General features: G+C 36.2%; 2 protein-coding genes across 3 annotated transcripts in view; one reads left to right on the forward strand and one right to left on the reverse strand.

Moving 5' to 3' along the window:
- The window catches only part of LOC136830913 (putative ankyrin repeat protein RF_0381), a 25,217-nt gene extending 19,752 nt beyond the window's left edge, over positions 1–5,465 (reverse strand). The window contains exon 1 of the mRNA XM_067090886.1: positions 5,294–5,465. Coding sequence (XP_066946987.1) covers positions 5,294–5,465 — 172 coding nt within the window. The remainder of the gene's footprint in view (positions 1–5,293) is intronic.
- A 3,365-nt stretch (positions 5,466–8,830) lies between these two features.
- On the forward strand, positions 8,831–18,409 carry LOC136830801 (gamma-interferon-inducible lysosomal thiol reductase-like). 2 transcript variants are annotated; one of them, XM_067090728.1, is made up of 5 exons: positions 8,831–9,326; positions 11,942–12,091; positions 16,122–16,303; positions 16,727–16,882; positions 18,224–18,409. In XM_067090728.1, exons 1-3 carry the CDS (start codon positions 9,237–9,239, stop codon positions 16,188–16,190), a joined length of 309 nt encoding a protein of 102 aa, XP_066946829.1. In that variant the 5' UTR covers positions 8,831–9,236; the 3' UTR covers positions 16,191–16,303; positions 16,727–16,882; positions 18,224–18,409. The 2 variants fall into 2 exon arrangements, with proteins under 2 accessions (XP_066946829.1, XP_066946828.1); XM_067090727.1 differs by having other exon boundaries at positions 9,136–9,326.
- Positions 18,410–18,886: the final 477 nt, after the last annotated feature.

Genomic DNA, 18,886 nt, shown 5'->3' on the forward strand with positions numbered 1-18,886 from the left:
CTTCAATAATAATAATAATAATAATAATAATAATAATAATAATAATAATAATAATAATAATAATAATAATAATAAAATGACATGAACCAGTTCATTGTGTCTCAGGCATATTTTCATGAAACTGTTTCTCACTCCTGAATATACATATAAAAAGTATATAAAAACTATGTGGTATGGGGTACAAAATGTATTTATGAACAAAGACTGATTACAGCAATGCACCAATACACACATATCTTCTACTGGTTTTGTTATGTGGTTTTATGTCCACATTGAATTCTTTTTAAACTTATCAACTTCAGATTTTCCCAGTAAGTAAACACAACCACTATGCACCTAAGAGCGTCTAATAAACGTATAATTGTTACGTTTAACAACAACAACAAAAAAAACACAATATTTCACCTTTGCTTCTGCGCAGGTTCAATTGGCAATTTGCAAATATTGCTAAAATTATCCTTCGGGGGTAAATGGAATTTTTCTCATCAGTGGACGGACTTTTTTGTATTTTTTGAACAATTCTTTTCAAAACAATAGTTTTTTCGGCTTTAAATATACGTCAGTCAGGTTAACGGCATGAGTAGTCAAAAGATTTTTCAGTTAAACCTAAGTGCCTATGAATAAAAAGATTTGCACATCTACCTTAGGCTTAGACAGACGAGCAGAGGGTCCTACACACACGCCGACGAGAATCCCCAGACGACTGGCCATACCTTGAAAAATCGCTCGGAAGAAGACGTCCCTTCAAGGACATTCTCGGCACAAATTGATCCCGTGGCTACATCAGTCGCCAACCTCCTCAACAAGTGCCTAATTCTATTCCAGAGTTCTCCTTAGCATATCTTATCTTCTTCGAAACGGAGATGCAGCTATTAGGTTTCAATGGTTAAGAAAAAGCCGCTATATACAACAAAACTGAAGTGAGTAAATACAGAACAGGAGCTTTCGACCTTCACTAAGGTCCTCTTCAGCTGTACTGAGAAAAAATTACTAAGTTTACAAAGACATAAAGGTACAAATACATAATTTTTAAAAGGGCAGTTAGAATGGAAACTTTCAGTCTGGGGCTCTTCCTTGGGCATCATCAATTTTTTCCCAGTACAGCTGAAGAGGACCTTGGTGGAGGTCGAAAGCTCCTGTTCTGTATCTACTCACTTCAGTTTTGTTGTATACAGTGGCTTTTTCTTAATCATTTGCGACAGACACGATGAATGTGTTTTCATCACTGGATATTAGGTATAACGTGCAGTTCAACTTGTCAGCTTGTAAAACATAAAATAACATGCGATACTTTGATAACAGCTCAGAGTCATGACCGAAAAAAATTAGTTCTTATTACCAAGTGTTAATGTCATTCACTGCAATACAGTTTCGTTGTTCTTCATACAAGCAAACATTTTGTGCCTGGAGTTTTTCTTTTCTTTTATTTTTTTGTTTAATGTTTTTTTAGAAAGAAGGCTAAAACCAACCAATAACTTTAACAGGTCGGGAAAGGTACGATGAAGAGACCTTATATTATGAATACTTCTATTTTGTAGGAGGAAAAAAAAAAAAAAGCACAAACGCCCGGGACCTTCGTCTTGAAGGAACGATGTCGTTATATACCAATGTTCGAGTCACTCTACTCTTAAGTCCCTATGCGCCAGTTACGAAATAACCTTTTACGTCCCATGCATCAACCTATTGTGTTCATCAATGGCTTCAGCACACTTGACTTCGTTCAGTACCAGAGGTTTATCCCTTTGTTGATTCATCACATTATATATATATATATATATATATATATATATATATATATATATATATATATATATATATATATATTTATTATATTATATGTTTCTCCTCCTGTTTAATTACATGAGCCATCTCTCCTGGCGAGGTATCACTAGAAAGATAATGCCTATTTAGGCCTTTATCATGCGAATGTTTTCATATCCAGAACGATGGAAAAAAAAAACTAACAATAAAGACATGCATTCAAGTACAACAGTCATTGTCTTCTTATCTACACACGAGCTAATCATTCAAGTCGGACTCACTAATAATAAGTTTGCTCTATGAATGTGCAATTTAATCAGAGGCCTATCTCCTGATCCTTAATCTGTAACATCCTGTATTTCGCTTGATATTTTCAATCTTAGAGAAAATATCTAAACTTCCATTGGCGCTTGTGACTCATATTAAAGCTTTACAGTACAAAATTAAAGTTGTACAATATACGAAAACTGAACGAAAATCAGCAGGGAACGGTTTCAGCGTCAGAGAATTCATTTTATTCTCCTTGACTCTCAAATAATGTTATTTTCACTTATCTTCTAACACAGATGATGAGTTGTACAGAGTGAATAGTTTTACGTAAAACATGAATCGTATCTCGGATATACGTAACATTGTTTCCGAAGTGGTTTTAGTTTTCTGTAAAAGAAAACTATTGTGCCGGCTTTGTCTGTCCGTCCTCATTTTTCTATCCGCACTCAGATCTTAAAAACTACTGAGGCTAGAGGGTTGCAAATTGCCATGTTGATCGTCCACCCTCCAATCATTAAACATGCAAAATTGCAGCCCTCTAGCCTCAGCAGTTTTTATTTTATTTAAGATTAAAGTTAGTCATAATCGTGGAAACTATATAGGACAGGCCACCACCGGGCCGTGGTTAAAGTTTCGTGGGCCGCGGCTCATACGGCATTATACGGAGACCACCGAAAGATAAGATCTATTTTCGGTGGCCTTGATTATACGCTGTGGTGGCTGTACAGAAAATTCGATTGCGCCGAAAAACTTCAGCGCATTTTTTACTTATTCTGATTTTAAAATACTGATATTTATCATTCTTCTAATGGAACTGATACTTTCCAGATAAATAAGACAATCCATTTCTCTATATAAGCCATAACAGCATGCATAGTACCCCCAATACCAAATTATAAAATAAACACATTTTTGTTGTATTGTATTGGACTGAGTTTCTGCGTAGGGAAATTAATTTTTTCCTGTCTCACTACCAAAAGCCTATGAGAACGTAATCATGGGACCACGTTACACTTCCAAGACTCCCATTCAGTCTGTAATCATTCTTGATGACTGGCATTCTACTTAGTTTCCTTTCATTTGCATCTTTGGCCAGATACAATGAGAGGCAGGAAGTGCATTGCTCAAGCACCTTTTTTGCATCAGCAAAAGGCAGCGATGCTTCGCGATCCTCTCCTGGAGAGCTCAGCTCATAACATCCTCATAAACTATGGGAAAAGGAAATATAAACTAAGTTGTTATTAAAGGAAGACTAGGATTAACAGTTTGATTCGCGCAGGGCTGGTCTTGCAGTGTTGTGCTAATGAGGTTACAACCTTGTGAGTCAGGCCTGAGTTTGACCCCCATTCAACTTTCAGTCCTGCCACACCTTGACCTCCGAACCCGGTGCATCAGTCGCTCTCCGTCTTGTTATGTGTGCCACTGTTTTAGATCTAGGAATGATTATACTTCTCTATCTCAAAGACAAAAGTTCGCTCTTACACAAACCTTAATTTCATTTATTCCGACATAACAATATAATGTCTTCTATAACGCATTGTTTTAGTAAGAGAAACTCTATGGCACCTTCTACAAATTTTTCCCTGTTAACTTAGTGCCCCAGTTCCTACTACATTGCCTTCTCTAATGTCATGCCCCTATGTGATTTATTCTTAAACCTCAAAAGGATTTTTGCTTTTTGGATGACCAACAAGGGACCTGGCGTGGGTCCTATTACAGTGTGTTTCATTAAGAATTTGTTGGTGAACTGGCTTAAGTAATTTAATGCATCTTTTGCCCAATTATTAATTTGTGCTCATATCATTTATAACGTCAGTTTATTACGATGAATGGTGACAGTCATCTGATTTCAACGCCAACTCTATAGTCTATTTTTTTAAACCTGGCAAACTTGCACTTAGCTGCTTGCCGCTGATTGGATGGACGTCCTGTTGTCCGAATCTCACAGTTTTGTTTTCACACTGTTACCAGAGTTGTCATTATACGGTCATAAAGCGAGTTAAGATCTAAGTTATATAATGTTATGTAAATACCAGTTGTAATAAACGTAAGTATTAAGAACTTGCATACCGAATTATTATATATATTTAACAGTTATGAAACAACACTTACCGAAGCCGTAGACTAGAAGTATTTTTAAAACGCATGAACTTTAATGCTTAATTTCTGGCTAGATCTTTAGCACTATTGTAGAAATTTAAGCTTGGCGGAAAAGTTGAGGAGGTGGAGTTGTGGGAGGAACAGCCGGTGAGTTGTCGTCTGCACACACCACTTACAATATTATTATTATTCAGCTTAGATCGGCTATCGAGCAGGTGCCTCACTATCTCTGTCACCTATTTCAGCCCTGGCCACAAGAGACAATACAGATCAAAGCGTACATGAACGAACTTCAAACACCAGGCAAAAGCATACCTGAAAATCTCTAGTTGAAGAACAGTCAATTTACTGAAATTTTATATAGCAGAGAGTAGCACACTAGCTAGAAAACAATGTATTCATAAATTCCGTGCATGTTCAATTTGCCATTATACATACCCTAAAATATTAATGACATTCCGTCTGCAGTATTTTTTAAATAAAAAAAATTTTAGCATTGTGATATATAAACATCTTAATAATTATTTTAGGAACACAATAGCACCACAACCCATATTTGAACCTCCCGCTGAGAGTACGTCAACCTTGTGTCAACCCTGTGGCTGTTCCTCCCACAACTCCACCTCAACTTTTCCGCCAAGATTAAATTTCTACGTTAGTTTTTTGTTCTTAGGTGTTAGAGACCTTTCAGCAATGTACAATAAATCCGTTTTGGTTATTTCCATACAGCTAATGGCATGATTGCGCAAAAACTCTAGCTAGAAATTAAACATTAAAGTTCATGCGTTTGAAACATTTCTAGTCTACGGCTTCGGTAAGTGTTGTTTCATAACTGTTAAATAATATATATATATATATATATATATATATATATATATATATATATATATATATATATATATATATATATATATATAATATAATAATAATTCGGTATGCAAATTCTAAATAGTTACGTTTATTACAACTGGTATTTACATAACATTACATAACTTAGCTCTTAACTCGCTCTATGACCGTATAATCACAATTCTGAAACAATGTGAAAACAAAACTGTGAGATTCGGACGACAGGACATCCATCCAATCAGCGGCAAGCGGCTAGGTGCAAGTTTGCCAGGTTTAAAAAAATACATTATACTCTATAGTGGAGCTATCAAACCTCTCGTTCCTCTGCAGCCTAACTCAAGAGCTGTAGAAGCCCTTGAGGGAGGAATGGCCTGGGATTTCACACTCAAACTGTCTTTCTGCAAGCCTTTGTCTTGACGAAGCATGTTAGTGAGTTGCATGGCCTTCCTTATTTCATTTGGCACTTGGAGGGTTGGGAATCTCATTTTCGTCCCTATTGGCAAAAGATATTTTCTATTTCCTGTCTTTGGGACTTTGTTGGTGGTATCTGGACAAGAAGTTCCTTTGCCTAGTGCAAAGTGCAAGGTGCTACCTAGGAAAGACCTGACCTCTTAGGTCAGAGATCAGCAACTCTTGGTTTATACCACCAAGTGTGAGGAGGTTTCTGGGAAAATTCTTATTTTCGGCTTCATGCTGTAACCAAAGTAGAGGTTGTACAGTTCTGGCCAGAGTTCGTGAAATGAGGGGCATGGCACCATCCCTTGCATTTAGGAGCAACTTTTCAGGTAATGATAAGCCTAACACAAATGATAGCACAAAGTTATAATTTGAGCCTCTGACTTGTGACACCCATCATAGGGTCACATTCGACTCAACAAGCTTTTACTATATGAACAAGACCTCAGACACCTCTCATTCAGGCTCAGGGCAAAATCCCCTCTTGTCATCCAAATGCCCAAATGAACAGGTGGTTACAGGAGTCAACACTCCCCTGCCCACTATCATGACTGGGAATGTGACAATTCCAGGTGGAGATTCAACGTGCTGGTCAGCTGAGACAACCTCCCCCTAAGGAGTGAGTCCCTTATGTAAAAGATGATGGTTTGCCTTCCTGTAGTAACAAATAACAAATCTTTAGGAGTAATTTGTATTTTTCACAGGTATAAACACCAGAGCTTTTTGTTATAATCCCATCTCAATCATCATATTTAGTCCCTGATACTGAAAAAAAAAAGGTGCTCAGTGGCAACAAGTGAATGGGGTTTCCCCTTCTCATCTTCCTTCCTTTAATTAACTACCTTGTTACCAAGTCTAAACAATCAATCCCAACTCAAGCTGAAGGGGTATTAGCTCTGGTTTGTATACCTTGGAAAGATACAAATAACTTAACATTTTTTTATTCTATCCAGCAATCTTACATGCGAGTCAGTTGCTGTGGACCATACCAGGGAACAACAGTCACAACACAGCAGAATAAAAGAATGAACAAATTTCCTTATGATAGACCAGTCTTCTAAATCCTTTCTCAGTATGCCAAATTATTGCCCTGATATTTGTGACGCCATGCCGAAGGTTTTATGGCTGTGGTGACATATGTCACTTGGGTCTGATTCAGAATATCTCGATAAAACTCATCCAACAGAAATAACGTTTTCCTATTGACTTAATCTCTTCTTATCCCACGCTTGAGGTTTGGTCCAGTATGAATTTCTGCTAACTTGTATAACTCATCACTCTCGAGAAAGACGGTATTTGTGTTATTTGTTGTTTCTTAGGTCTGAATATGGATTCAGTGATTTAGCGAACAATACATTATCGATTGGTGCATGATTCATTACATCACCGTGTGATCTTTTAAGTGCAAAAACTGAGAAAAGATTATATTATATAACAGCAAGCGACTGATCTTACGAGAAGTGTTCATGAATTAACTTCACATTGGAATTAGTTACTCGCCAAAGATCTCAAATTTTCGAAATGAATTTTAAAGCAGAATGTATTCTGAGTAATGGTCTGACAAATGCTTTCATATCTGATCTCAAGATCTGAAGATTTTTCTACTTGTAATTGTACTCGAGCTATACTTATACACACACACACACACACACACACACAAACACACACATTGAAAGACAAGACCGCTGCCAACCAAGCCACACAAGTCATAAGAGAAGTTGGAACATAAGTACAACTGCGGCTTGGTTGGCAGCGGTCTTGTCTTTCAATTGAAAGACCTGGGTTCGATCGTGATGTGAGTCAGAAATTTATTTCTGTTCCACACGTGATTGTGTGTTGATTATTTCTATATATATATATATATATATATATATATATATATATATATATATATATATATATATATATATATATATATGCATAATTGTATATATATGCATATATATATTGATATATATACATATATATATATATATATATATATATATATATATATATATATATATATATATATATATAGGTACATAAATAGATAGAAATGTGTGTGAAGTTTTACTCCTGAGAGTTAAGGAGGTAAAAGTACCACTCCTTCAATGATTATTTCTTTCTAAAATGGTGTAGCTGCTGTATCGTTCAAAGATGTGAGACTATAGCAACCATAGTGTCATACTTAGTAACTCGCCCCTTATCATATGAAAATTTATTATTGTTCTTTATGTATAGGCTTGCTGTCAGCATATCAGACAATTGTCTCCACACCTTTTCCATTAACTTAATACCCTAAGTTCGAAATGTGAAAGTAATGAACTGAAGTTTATCAATCTTTTGGCATACACCTGCAGAATATGACACTGAGGACCAGTAGGTCTGCGCTAAGGAATTTTTAAAAGGAAGAGGTTTTTGTAAAGAAAAAGATTCCTTAGGTAGTTTAATCAATTTTTTTAAAATGCAGGTGTAGAGAGTAACGCATGTACAGGAGATTTAAACAGGAATTGAATGAGCTAAGATGCTGTTCTTTACGTTTTACAAAATTTTCATTCTTTAAAATAACCTTCCACCTATTCCCTTCGAAAACAAAATGTTTGAGGCCCTTCACGAAAGTTCTTAATTTGCTTTTCTCATATTTTCTACATTATAACTCTTTTCCTATAATGAAGTCTAGCTTGTAAAAAAAAAAACATTATTTTACCAGAGCCTGAGCTGATTAACATTGATTGCTTATTTTACGACATTATCACTTAGCCTTAATTTTTGGCTTTTTGGTTATATTTCCTTCACTATTTTTCTTATTCGTCATAAATGGGGGTTCAATCACTCGCCCCACAGTACCACGTGGGCAAAGCATTATAGACAAGGCGCAGAGCAGTACCGTTTCTTATGAATCGTAACCGAAATATTTATCCCTAACTGTCACTTTGACATGAACGGAATTCGAAATTACCAAATCACAGGTTCAGCGCTGTTCTCTGCATTCCCTTCTTGTTCCTAACGGTGTCTTTGTTATGGGACGAATACAATATTACCATATTTCAGGAGTTCCTCCTGTCATCTTCACATGAAACCGTTACGGAATTTTTAAAAATCTCTCTCCATTAACTGAATGGACAAAAATGTTATTTAGATAGCATTTGTCTACATCAGTGACTTTTCCTCATTACGCCTTTCAAAATAAATCAAGCAGGGAAAAGAGTCTGCACCGAATACAAAGGAAAACCAGATGAGCACAAAGTCCTAATGATAGCATCTCCTTTCGTCTTTCTTACACTCCTGTCGTCTGGGATACAACGGTCAGCATTTCTTCTGTGTTAAACCCTTAATTCAAATCTCGGATTTTTGAAGTATGGTCGTGCAGTTGGCAGTGCCGAATTCTGTCATGGGGCCCGGATATTCCAGAGTCGTACGGCGATCCAGCGCCTTGAATGGAATCGACTGGCTTTGTCCGGACACTGAAACGTTTTAAATGATGAAATTTACTTCCCCGTTATATTTTTGCTGAAGAAATATTGACCAAAATACTGAAATGGACATTGATATAGCATGTATCATCGCTTAAATGCCATGTACAGCCTTGCACTCATCGATTCTCAACTCTTGCAGGCAAGTTTCCACGATTTTGTCCAAAAAGGACAAACCACGAACTCGGCAGAGGTCGAGGTTCTTCTAGCCGGGTGAGCCCGTTATCCAGAAACCGGCGTCTGTCTGTACGTTGTCTACAGTCAGGTGTCCGCTAGCAAGGCAGAGGTTGCGTTGTTGCTTCAAGGAACCCACATCTCCTCCTGTGCAGTCTTCCTCAAATCGTCATGGATGCTAAAGCCGCCGCGCAGACTGTAATGATATTACTTTTATCGGCTTCGATTGTGTGGCCTGTGCTGACTTACATCATTGCCAAGGTACGTAAGGGCATTTTCCTAGTTTTTTAGTTTAAGATTGCCACTAAACTGCAAGTAAATTTCTGTGTGTGTGCAAGTGGTGTGGATAAGAATACCCAATTTACGTACACTTGCATATACAGTATATAAATACATATGTATGTATGTATATATACAGTATATATGTATGTATATATATATATATATATATATATATATATATATATATATATATATATATATATATATATGCAAGTGTACATTTAAAATTGGATATTCTTATCGACAATACTTATGTGTACAAGTGACAAAAATTCAAGCACTGTATATACATATATATGTATATATATGTATATGTATTTATATATTGTCATATGTAAGCTATAATTTATCAAATTTGTCACTTGAACACGCATATATAATATATATATATATATATATATATATATATATATATATATATATATATATATATATATATAGACGGATATATATTTATATATATATATATATATATATATATATATATATATATATATGTATATATATAACGATATACTTTATATATATGTATATATACATATATACAGTGCGTTTGAATTTTTGTCACTCGTACAAGTATAACTTTTTCTATTCACAAATATCGTTTAAAAGCGAATGCACTACACTTTAGGAATAAATTTACACCCAAGGGCAATGATAATTGATAAGTGCTCCTGTCGAGTGGTCACAGTCGACTGTTTACTTGTGTTTTTAAACCAAAGGCTCAAGTTCAAATCATGGCTGGGCAGAAGCACTTATTAGTTATAATTCCCTTTCATTGCCTTTACTCCCAACGTATTGTGAATTCTGTATTAAATAAGATTTGTGGTTATATATATACATACATATACATACATATATATATATATATATATATATATATATATATATATATATATATATATATATATATATATATATAATGTGTGTGTGTGTGTGTGTGATTAGTACCATTTATTTTTCTCAAAAATAAATTTCTGACTCACATAGGGGACCGAACCCCAGTCTCTCAAATGAAAGGCCAGGGCACTACAAATTATCCCACACAACTGGTAGCGCCCTGGCACTTTTGTTTGAGAGACTGGGGTTGATCCTGACGTTAGTCAGAAAATTTATATATATATTATATATATATATATATATATATATATATATATATATATATATATATATATATATATATATATATATATAAATATATATATATATATATATATATATATATATATATATATATATATATATATATATGTTTCCCCTAGTAGGATGTCTCTCTGGAATAACAAGACAATGATTACTCTTATGTTCATATTTCAACTAATGAATAAAAAATTAATTACTTGCGCTGAATTTTTCCATGTTTGCTGTTTCATGCATCTACATACTCTTTCTGCACCTCATCGAACCATCTTAAACACAGTGCGCCATTTATTGACCTTCATCTTGAATTTCAAAGTCATTGGCCCATGTGAGCTTGTTCCATATGAATAGGGTTCATCTTCTGAATACTAATAATAATAATTATTATTATTATATTTGCACATACAAACACACTTATTTCCCGAACGCTGAGGCCCTTCCATCTCAGTACTTCTTCCACGCCATTTGTCTACTACGTCCTAAGTCTACCACTTCTTCTCCCAACCCTTTCAAATTATGCATCTATCTTACAACCCTACCGCCCCGGATAACCAAACCATCTCGAAAATACATAAAATCCATTTCTTCACTTACGCTAGCCCTTTTCAACACTTCTTCCTCATATCTGCTTGTTTCATGCAGATATTCGTCTTTTCTTCTGTGATACACCTCTTCTGCTTTCATGTGTTACAGTGACTCCGAAATATGTATTTGAATCAACTGCTTCTTCCCTTCCTTCAACATCTGTATGGGTCTCATTTTCCCACATGACATTATTCTGTTACCCTTTTACTCCAATTCCATATTCACTTTGAATGATATTTACTAAAATATCGTGGAAATTGTGATGTTTGGAAAGTTTTAGAAGTAACTATCTTTAGGGTAACCCCCAACAAAAAAGCATTAGTCAAGATATCCCTTGATTTGAGATACTGTAGCCACGACTACTAGGCATAATAGGTATATAAAATCAGAGGTTTGTATGTTTATATCGGGATTTTCACCATACAATTCCTAGGGCACTCTACTTCTTTTTCTGTGAAATTAATGCGACTTCCAAGTAAAAAAATTCTTAGTCTAAATCATAAATAATGTTTTGAAGAAAAAGCTTCTAGTGACAACAATATTGTCTGTAAAACTGCAATAACTGTTGTCAATAAAAAATGATCAAGTAGTTCAGCACTAGCAAAGAAAACACACATGCCTTAAGTAATGGTAATCAGAACAAATAGTCTGGATATGATAAATGATATCATACGACCTCTAAAAATTGTCTTTATTTACTATCAATGTCGATAAAAGATGATAAAAGAGCATTTTATTATTAAATTTCAGGCACAAAAACAATTAACACTCTTATAAGAGAAAAATTTGTTTCTTAAATAAACTAAACACTTCCAGCAGCTCCGGGATCATTTACATGTGTAATCCACTTAATTCTTTCTCTCCCACAGATGACAGGAGCAGAGCCAGTGAAGGTTTCCTTATATGATGAGACTTATTGCCCAGCATGTCGCCAGTTCGTCAAGGAGCAGCTAGGACCAACGTGGAGGGAACTCAACGGTATCATGGCGGTCGAACTCGTTGCTTACGGCTGGGCTGAGGTGAGACAAACTCATCTTCGTTGTAAAAGTGCGATCTTTCCTAGATAGTGACCCTCAAAGGGTTTTCGGGGTCGTTGTCTGGGACTAATATTTCTTGGGGTCATTATCTTTATGATATTTACAGTCGTTTGTTTATGCTTTTACGGTCATCCCCAACGCCGCAAAGATGGATACATACCGGGTTAAAACCCTTGGGGTCACTGTCTAGGAATGTTCCTGAAAGTAATTATATGTAAGTATCTCTGCAGCCTGTATTACATTTACTCTTGCGTCGTCAATGCTCTTCGCCCTCCCTTTCTGCATTTATTATCGTGGCATTGCTCTCGCGAGCTGCTAAACTGCACGTCACCGCCTTCTTAGAAACATTCACGGGTATCATTCTTATGAATTCGCCGGATCTCGTGATGAGTTACTGTGATGACCAGACTTCATTCTCTTCATGAAAAGAAGAGAAATGAAATGCTTTATTTTCCTTGTTCCCTAATCATTTAACATCCCTAACGAAATGCGGTCTCTGCTGTCAGCGATATAGGAAAATGCTTGTCATTTTCGCTTTTTTTTTTTCCCCGCACAGTAGTTAGATTAAATTTGGACTCATTTTGCTCCATCTCAGTTTCTCTAGCATGCAGAGACATTTGTACAGATGTGTGTGATAGAGGCATGTCTGTGTACATAATATTGTAAATATACTAATGATGATTATTTGGAAATCATACTACAGTTGTATTTTGCTCTTCAGAATATAATCGATGAAACATAATGGTGAATGAAGTGGAAAGTTATGGAGCTGAAAATGTTATACATCAGAATATAAGGCAAACATCTCTTGTTTAAATAAAAAATACATCCAGACAGAAAATGCACGTCAAAAGGATAGAAGAATCAAAATCAGGAGAGAAAGAAAAGTTCCATTGCAAATGCATGACGCAGCAATATATTAAACAATATGAAAGCTTTTATGCCCTGCTTACTTGCACAGTGATCTGCCAATTTAAAGAATGGATGTTCCTCGTTGTTGAATGTGGAAACCCTTCTTTAGAGATTCTTAATTATAAAGGAAATCCCTTAATCGTCTTATGGACCTACGACGAATATCGCTTGGCGTGGTGGTAGGCAAGACCTTGGTGTTCAGCTACTAAATTCCTTGCAGATTTCGTAGCAGTGTTGAAGTAAAAGGCTTAATGACGTCCAAAATATTGCTTCAAACAGGCTGATCAATCAGGACTTCCTATTGTCTTATGCTCTTGAAATTCGGGTTCCATTACGTCCCCGTAGGGGGTTAGTGTTGTCAGTGCACCTCATGCGGTGCACAGTAGGCATTACTTAAGGTCCTTTGCAGCGGGTCTTCGGCCCTTAGCTGTAGTCCTTTCATTCCTTTTACTGTACCTCCGTTCATATGCTCTTTCTCTTTCTTCCATCTTATTTTCCACCCTCTTCTAACGATTAATTCATAGTGCACCTGAGAGGTTTTCCTCCTGTTACACCCTTTTTACCATCAATTTCCGTTTCAGCGCTGAATGGCCTTATAGGTTCCAGTAGCCTAAATTCTATATTCAATTCAATTCGGGTTTCATTACGACTTGTTGTTTACACCAGACTTCTAAGATATGTTTCAGGGTTTGGAACTGCCTGGTATTTTTACAAGGCAAAAGCAATCCACACTCCTCTTTCCTATCAGAGCCTGGGGCCCAAAATTTAAGAAATAAAAATTCCTAAAATCAGTTATGATAGCATTACCGAATAATAGGAAAATGCTTCCATTAAAAACAATGTTACAGAGTACCTTGATTTTTTTTTAAATACTGAAGCCACCTTCTAGTAAAAGCAGCTTTCTATAATTAGAAAAACAAAGTCACCAAACCAAACATTTAAAAGCCATAATGGTCTGTACATCATTTACAGTTTAAACAAATCAAGTAAGTTGCATACCTTCACGCGATTCCCACCGTAATGAAGCATTCATTTCAACCCTAACGCAAAGAATCTTGTTGCTGCAGAATAGGAAAATTTAAAGCTTCACTATAAAAAAGGATGTCCTAAGGCGGCTGGGGAGTGTTCTGTCCCGACATGAAACCACTGGTCTTTCTTCTCCTTTCTTTTTATTACTTTCTTACGGCCTTGGGTAGATAATAAGCATTAGGTTGACCATCCATAGGATCGAACAAAAGGGGACGATATCCTTTATGAAGGCCCTCATCTTCACGCTTCGAGCATTAGAGAATTTCAGAAAGATTGACTCCTCCATGACAAATCGACACCATCAAAACATCTCTACTCTTAAAATTTCCAAAGTGATGCTCGTTGCCAAGGGCTGATTAAGCTGAGCGCCTCAACAGAGCAGCAGAGAATGACAGGCAAATAGGAGGAAGCAAACAGCCTGAAGCGCTGGGGGCTAACCGAAAAAAGCTCATCATCTCTCGGGGCAAGAGGAAACCAAGGCGCAGCGTCTGGTCACGTGGACAGCGAATGCTGTCATGAGACACTACGTTTGACGCAATATGTTTTTGAATGACGTCATTTGCTGCTGCTCAAGGCCAATAGCAGTTCAAAAACAAAACAAAAAAACAAAACTGAAAAACCCGTAGAACTATACAATAAAAAATTCCGTAGAACTACACATCAAAATGTAAAAATTATGAAAAAATAAATAGCGCTATTTTTTACTAAATAAATAACATAACCAACTGATTTGACACTGTGCCCTGCAATCACTCTCACATTCCAAATATTATCGTTCAGCACAGAAGGCAACAAGAAGCTGTCAAGACCATAAGGTCTAAACTATTAACAGATCGATCGTATTATAATCCTTATGGCTCGAATAAACAACACTTGCTTCCCAAGGTAACGCGACTTCTGGAGGAAGGGGCTTGCTGACTTTTCCTAGAAACGAGAGAGAGAGAGAGAGAGAGAGAGAGAGAGAGAGAGAGAGAGAGAGAATTTCCTCCTTCCTATGCTTTAACCCCATACTTCCTCTTCTTCGCTTGCTTTTAAACAAACTTCCCTTACAACCCTACCATGAAAATTCTACACTCATCCGGGTCCCAAACCCGGATAAAAAGGAACTGAGGGTAGTGCCCACGCCTCAGACTGCCGTATGGAACAGCGACCATCATCGGAACTTGAAAAAGACCTTAGCGGACTGTTACAAGCGGAAATGGGTCATAATGAGGCCCAAAAACCTCTACACTAACATTAGGTATACGTCTGTACTCACGCTAAATTCAACCCTAAACAAGCAAAAAATGCGGAGAATTTTCTTCGGCACAATCGAGTTTTCTGTACAGCGTATAATGCTTGATGAAACTCTCAGCCACGGCCCATGAAACTCTCAGCTGCGACCCATGAAAAGTTTAGCCACAGCCCGGCGGTGGCCTGTGTTTTAAGCACCTGTAGCTGTGCCAGACGCACGATCATGGCTAACTTTAACACTAAACAAAATAAAAACTACTGAGGCTAGAGGGCTGCAATCTGGGATGTTTCATGATTGGAGGGTGGATGATCAACATACCAACTTGCAGCCCTCTAGCCTCAGTAGTTGTCAAGATCTGAGGGCGGACAGAAAAAGCGCTGACTGACAGACAAAGCCATCTAAATAGTCTTCTTTTACAGAAAACTAAAAACCCATTTCATATGACTCTACCGGTGTACGCAGCTGCTTTTAATAATACTTCAGTGATCAAATGCACAAGAGTTGGACGAAATGTGACAGAGGCATTTTAAATATCTTGACCAATACATACTTTTTGTTTGTAACATTTCTTCATGTTTTCATTATTGTGAGACAATGTATATATATGTAGCACACACACAGGGATATATATATATATATATATATATATATATATATATATATATATATATATATATATATATATATATATACATATGTATAAGTATATACATAATATATATGTGTATATATATACACATGTATATATATATATATATATATATATATATATATATATATATATATATATATATATATATACATAATCACACACTCAAATCCTCTTTTTCTTGGCAGGAAACACCTCTGAGACTGGTTACAACTTCACCTGTCAACACGGACCTGATGAATGCACCGGGAACATGATACTGGAGTGTGCCAAGGCCTATGTCTCTCACAAGCACTTTATGAAACTTGCCATTTGTTTTATGAGTGAAGACTCAAATCCCCTGCCTCCTCCTTTTGTTGTGGGAAAAAAGGTAAGTTATCTTTCCAGTGGGTTGTTGTCCCTCATGTAGCACATGTTATGCAAGTAGTCTCGTCATGAGAAGAGTTATAAGTATCTCTTTTGATGCTCTTATTAAGTGGGTGACCCACTTCAGAAATACGATAAGGCTGTTTCTATAGACAGATTGTTTTTGTGTTCATTATCAATAATAGTTCTAACAAGTAATGGTTCCAACATATGAAACAATAACAATCAATATACTCTATATTGCAGGCTGAATGATAATTCTAACAAAGTTAAATTTAAGACACAAAGTTGAAATTCTTCCCTTAGATATCTAACATGCCAAACTATCAAATAATGCAAACTCTTCAACCATAGATGAATGGTTTGCCTGCACTGTTCATACTAAAGAATAAGAAATAATTAATATTTGCTATCTGTTTAATTCCAGTGTGCTCACAAAGTTGGCGCTAAAGACCAATGGTCAAATATTAAAACATGTGCATCTTCAGTTGAGGGTCAGCAGCTACTCCATGAAGCTGGAGTGAAGTTCCATTCCCTGAAGGATCCCGAACCAACTTGGGTTCCCTGGATTCTTATCAATGGGGTAAATATCAGAGGCTTAAGTGTTGTCCTTTTAATATAGTCAAGTACGTGGACGAGTATACAATGCAGCATGCATGTTTGAACTTAGGTTAAGACCATGTCTGTAGTGATTTATTTGCTTTCCTCTTGAATGTAGGCTTTCAAGAAACTTTCTGAATGTTAGTGGGCAATAATTCATACCATATACTTTGAGAAATGAAATGTCCTTAGGTTTAAGATGATAGGTACCATTTCAATAAATTCCTTTGACAGAAGTTTAGTTTCCAGACCATTTATAGTAATCCTATTTAGGCACAGATACACATTATCTCTCAAGACTAGCATGGTCTTTTGACCTAATAACTGCAGCTCAACTATAATGTCCAGCCCGTGTTTCAAGTAAGGTGTTGTTCATACCTACTTTATAGCTGCTGATTTTTATACGTTGCTCCCATTCTAATTTTTGGACTTTTATGATGCGTTTATTATAGTGTCTTCTTTTCACAATTTTTTTGTTTGGTTTTATATTAACTTGTGCCTCTTAGCTACATTCGCTCCCCTCCACACCAATAGCATCAAAAATATCTTAAAAACTTGACAGTGTTCATCTTCCCCACTGGGTGGACTGTTTGAGGCATTCCTCTTCGAATAGATCTCAAGTCATACTATTAGAAAACTTAACAAGCTTCATCTTGGCTTAGTTTTTGGGAAACAATTTTCCTTTTACCATGAGTTTTTTTCCTTAATTTCGAATGTTTATGAATAATGTATCTCATAAATGCACTTCTTGCAAGTTTTTTTTAAAGGAATACCTCACACACTGTTGTTCTGGTAAACCCATCTCTCTTGCCATCGTTGCAGTTGAAACCATCATTTCTTATTTAGTTTTAGAGAATTATGCACCACTTTACTATTTCTTCATTCATCTCGCAAAAATAAAGTTTGGGTCAATTTAACATCCCCCTTTGAGTTGTCATTTTCATACTGACTCAATAGCCTTTGTCAATTCAACACTCTCTCCTTAAAGTTCGCCACAGATTACCTTGTCACTATGTACCCCAGTGTTACAAGATACAGGCTGGTTCCCTTGACCTTGCATAAAAGAATACATTCTTACCTATCTTCCTTTAATCTAATCTACTCTCAAGTGGTCATTTTATCATTCTCCCCTTAACTTATATGAATTAAAACAGCCTTCCCACTAAAGCAGAGGAGGTGAGAGGTGATAGGATGTTAAATCGACTAGGGACAGGTGAAATGAATGGAAGTATGTTTATGGGAACTTTATTATCTAGAGAGGTTGATTCGGTTTAGCATATTGCAGGGACGCCAGGTAATCCACTTCCTTTCTCTAATTTTACAGAAACAAAATGACAAAGCTGAGGAAGACTTGAAGAGCGTCGTATGTAGCACTTATGAAGGTCAGCCACCTGCTGCTTGTCCCCGACCAAAGTTCAAGAGGATTCCCCGTCAGATTCTGTAACTCCAAGTGATTCAAACAATCAGTCATCAGTTGTGTAATTTTCCAGCATAAAGATACGACACAGAATACAGCTTTGATTGTCCAGCTTTTCTTTTGCTTATTACTACCTGCCAGCGAACCATTAGAATAGCAAGGTACTGAACTCAGCATTCTTTGAAGCAGAGTCCCATAGTAAACAACTTTGTGACCTCAGGAAAATGTTAAAAGATTTTGTAGATTTTTCTACAGATTAATAACGAAGCTTGAAAATACATCTAGTGCTAGAATGCCAATGGAGATTCGAAGTAAGGTAGGTTTCCAAAAGAATCAAATACCAAAGCAATATCTTCAAAAGGCCAAGAAAAAAATATACGACTGTTAGTCAACCACGTGGTCCTGCATAATATTAAGCCAGATGGATTAATAAACATTCCATATCAAGTTATGAAGAGTACAATTCAACAGATAAACAAGTAAACTTATCTCATAGGTTTATCTGTCGAAGTGAAATATTTCCCTAGTGGAACCTTTTCGTTTTAGGGTAAAATAGATTAAACTTACATC

Source organism: Macrobrachium rosenbergii, chromosome 47, assembly GCF_040412425.1.
Source record: "Macrobrachium rosenbergii isolate ZJJX-2024 chromosome 47, ASM4041242v1, whole genome shotgun sequence".
Classification (NCBI taxonomy): Eukaryota; Metazoa; Arthropoda; class Malacostraca; order Decapoda; family Palaemonidae; genus Macrobrachium; species Macrobrachium rosenbergii.

Coding starts and splice junctions, on each gene's coding strand:
- LOC136830801 (XM_067090727.1), top strand. CDS start 16,187: ATGATACTGGAGTGTGCCAAGGCCTATGTCTCTCACAAGCACTTTATG. Junction 16,304..16,726: donor CTTTTGTTGTGGGAAAAAAG/GTAAGTTATCTT, acceptor GTTTAATTCCAG/TGTGCTCACAAAGTTGGCGC. Junction 16,883..18,223: donor CCTGGATTCTTATCAATGGG/GTAAATATCAGA, acceptor CTAATTTTACAG/AAACAAAATGACAAAGCTGA.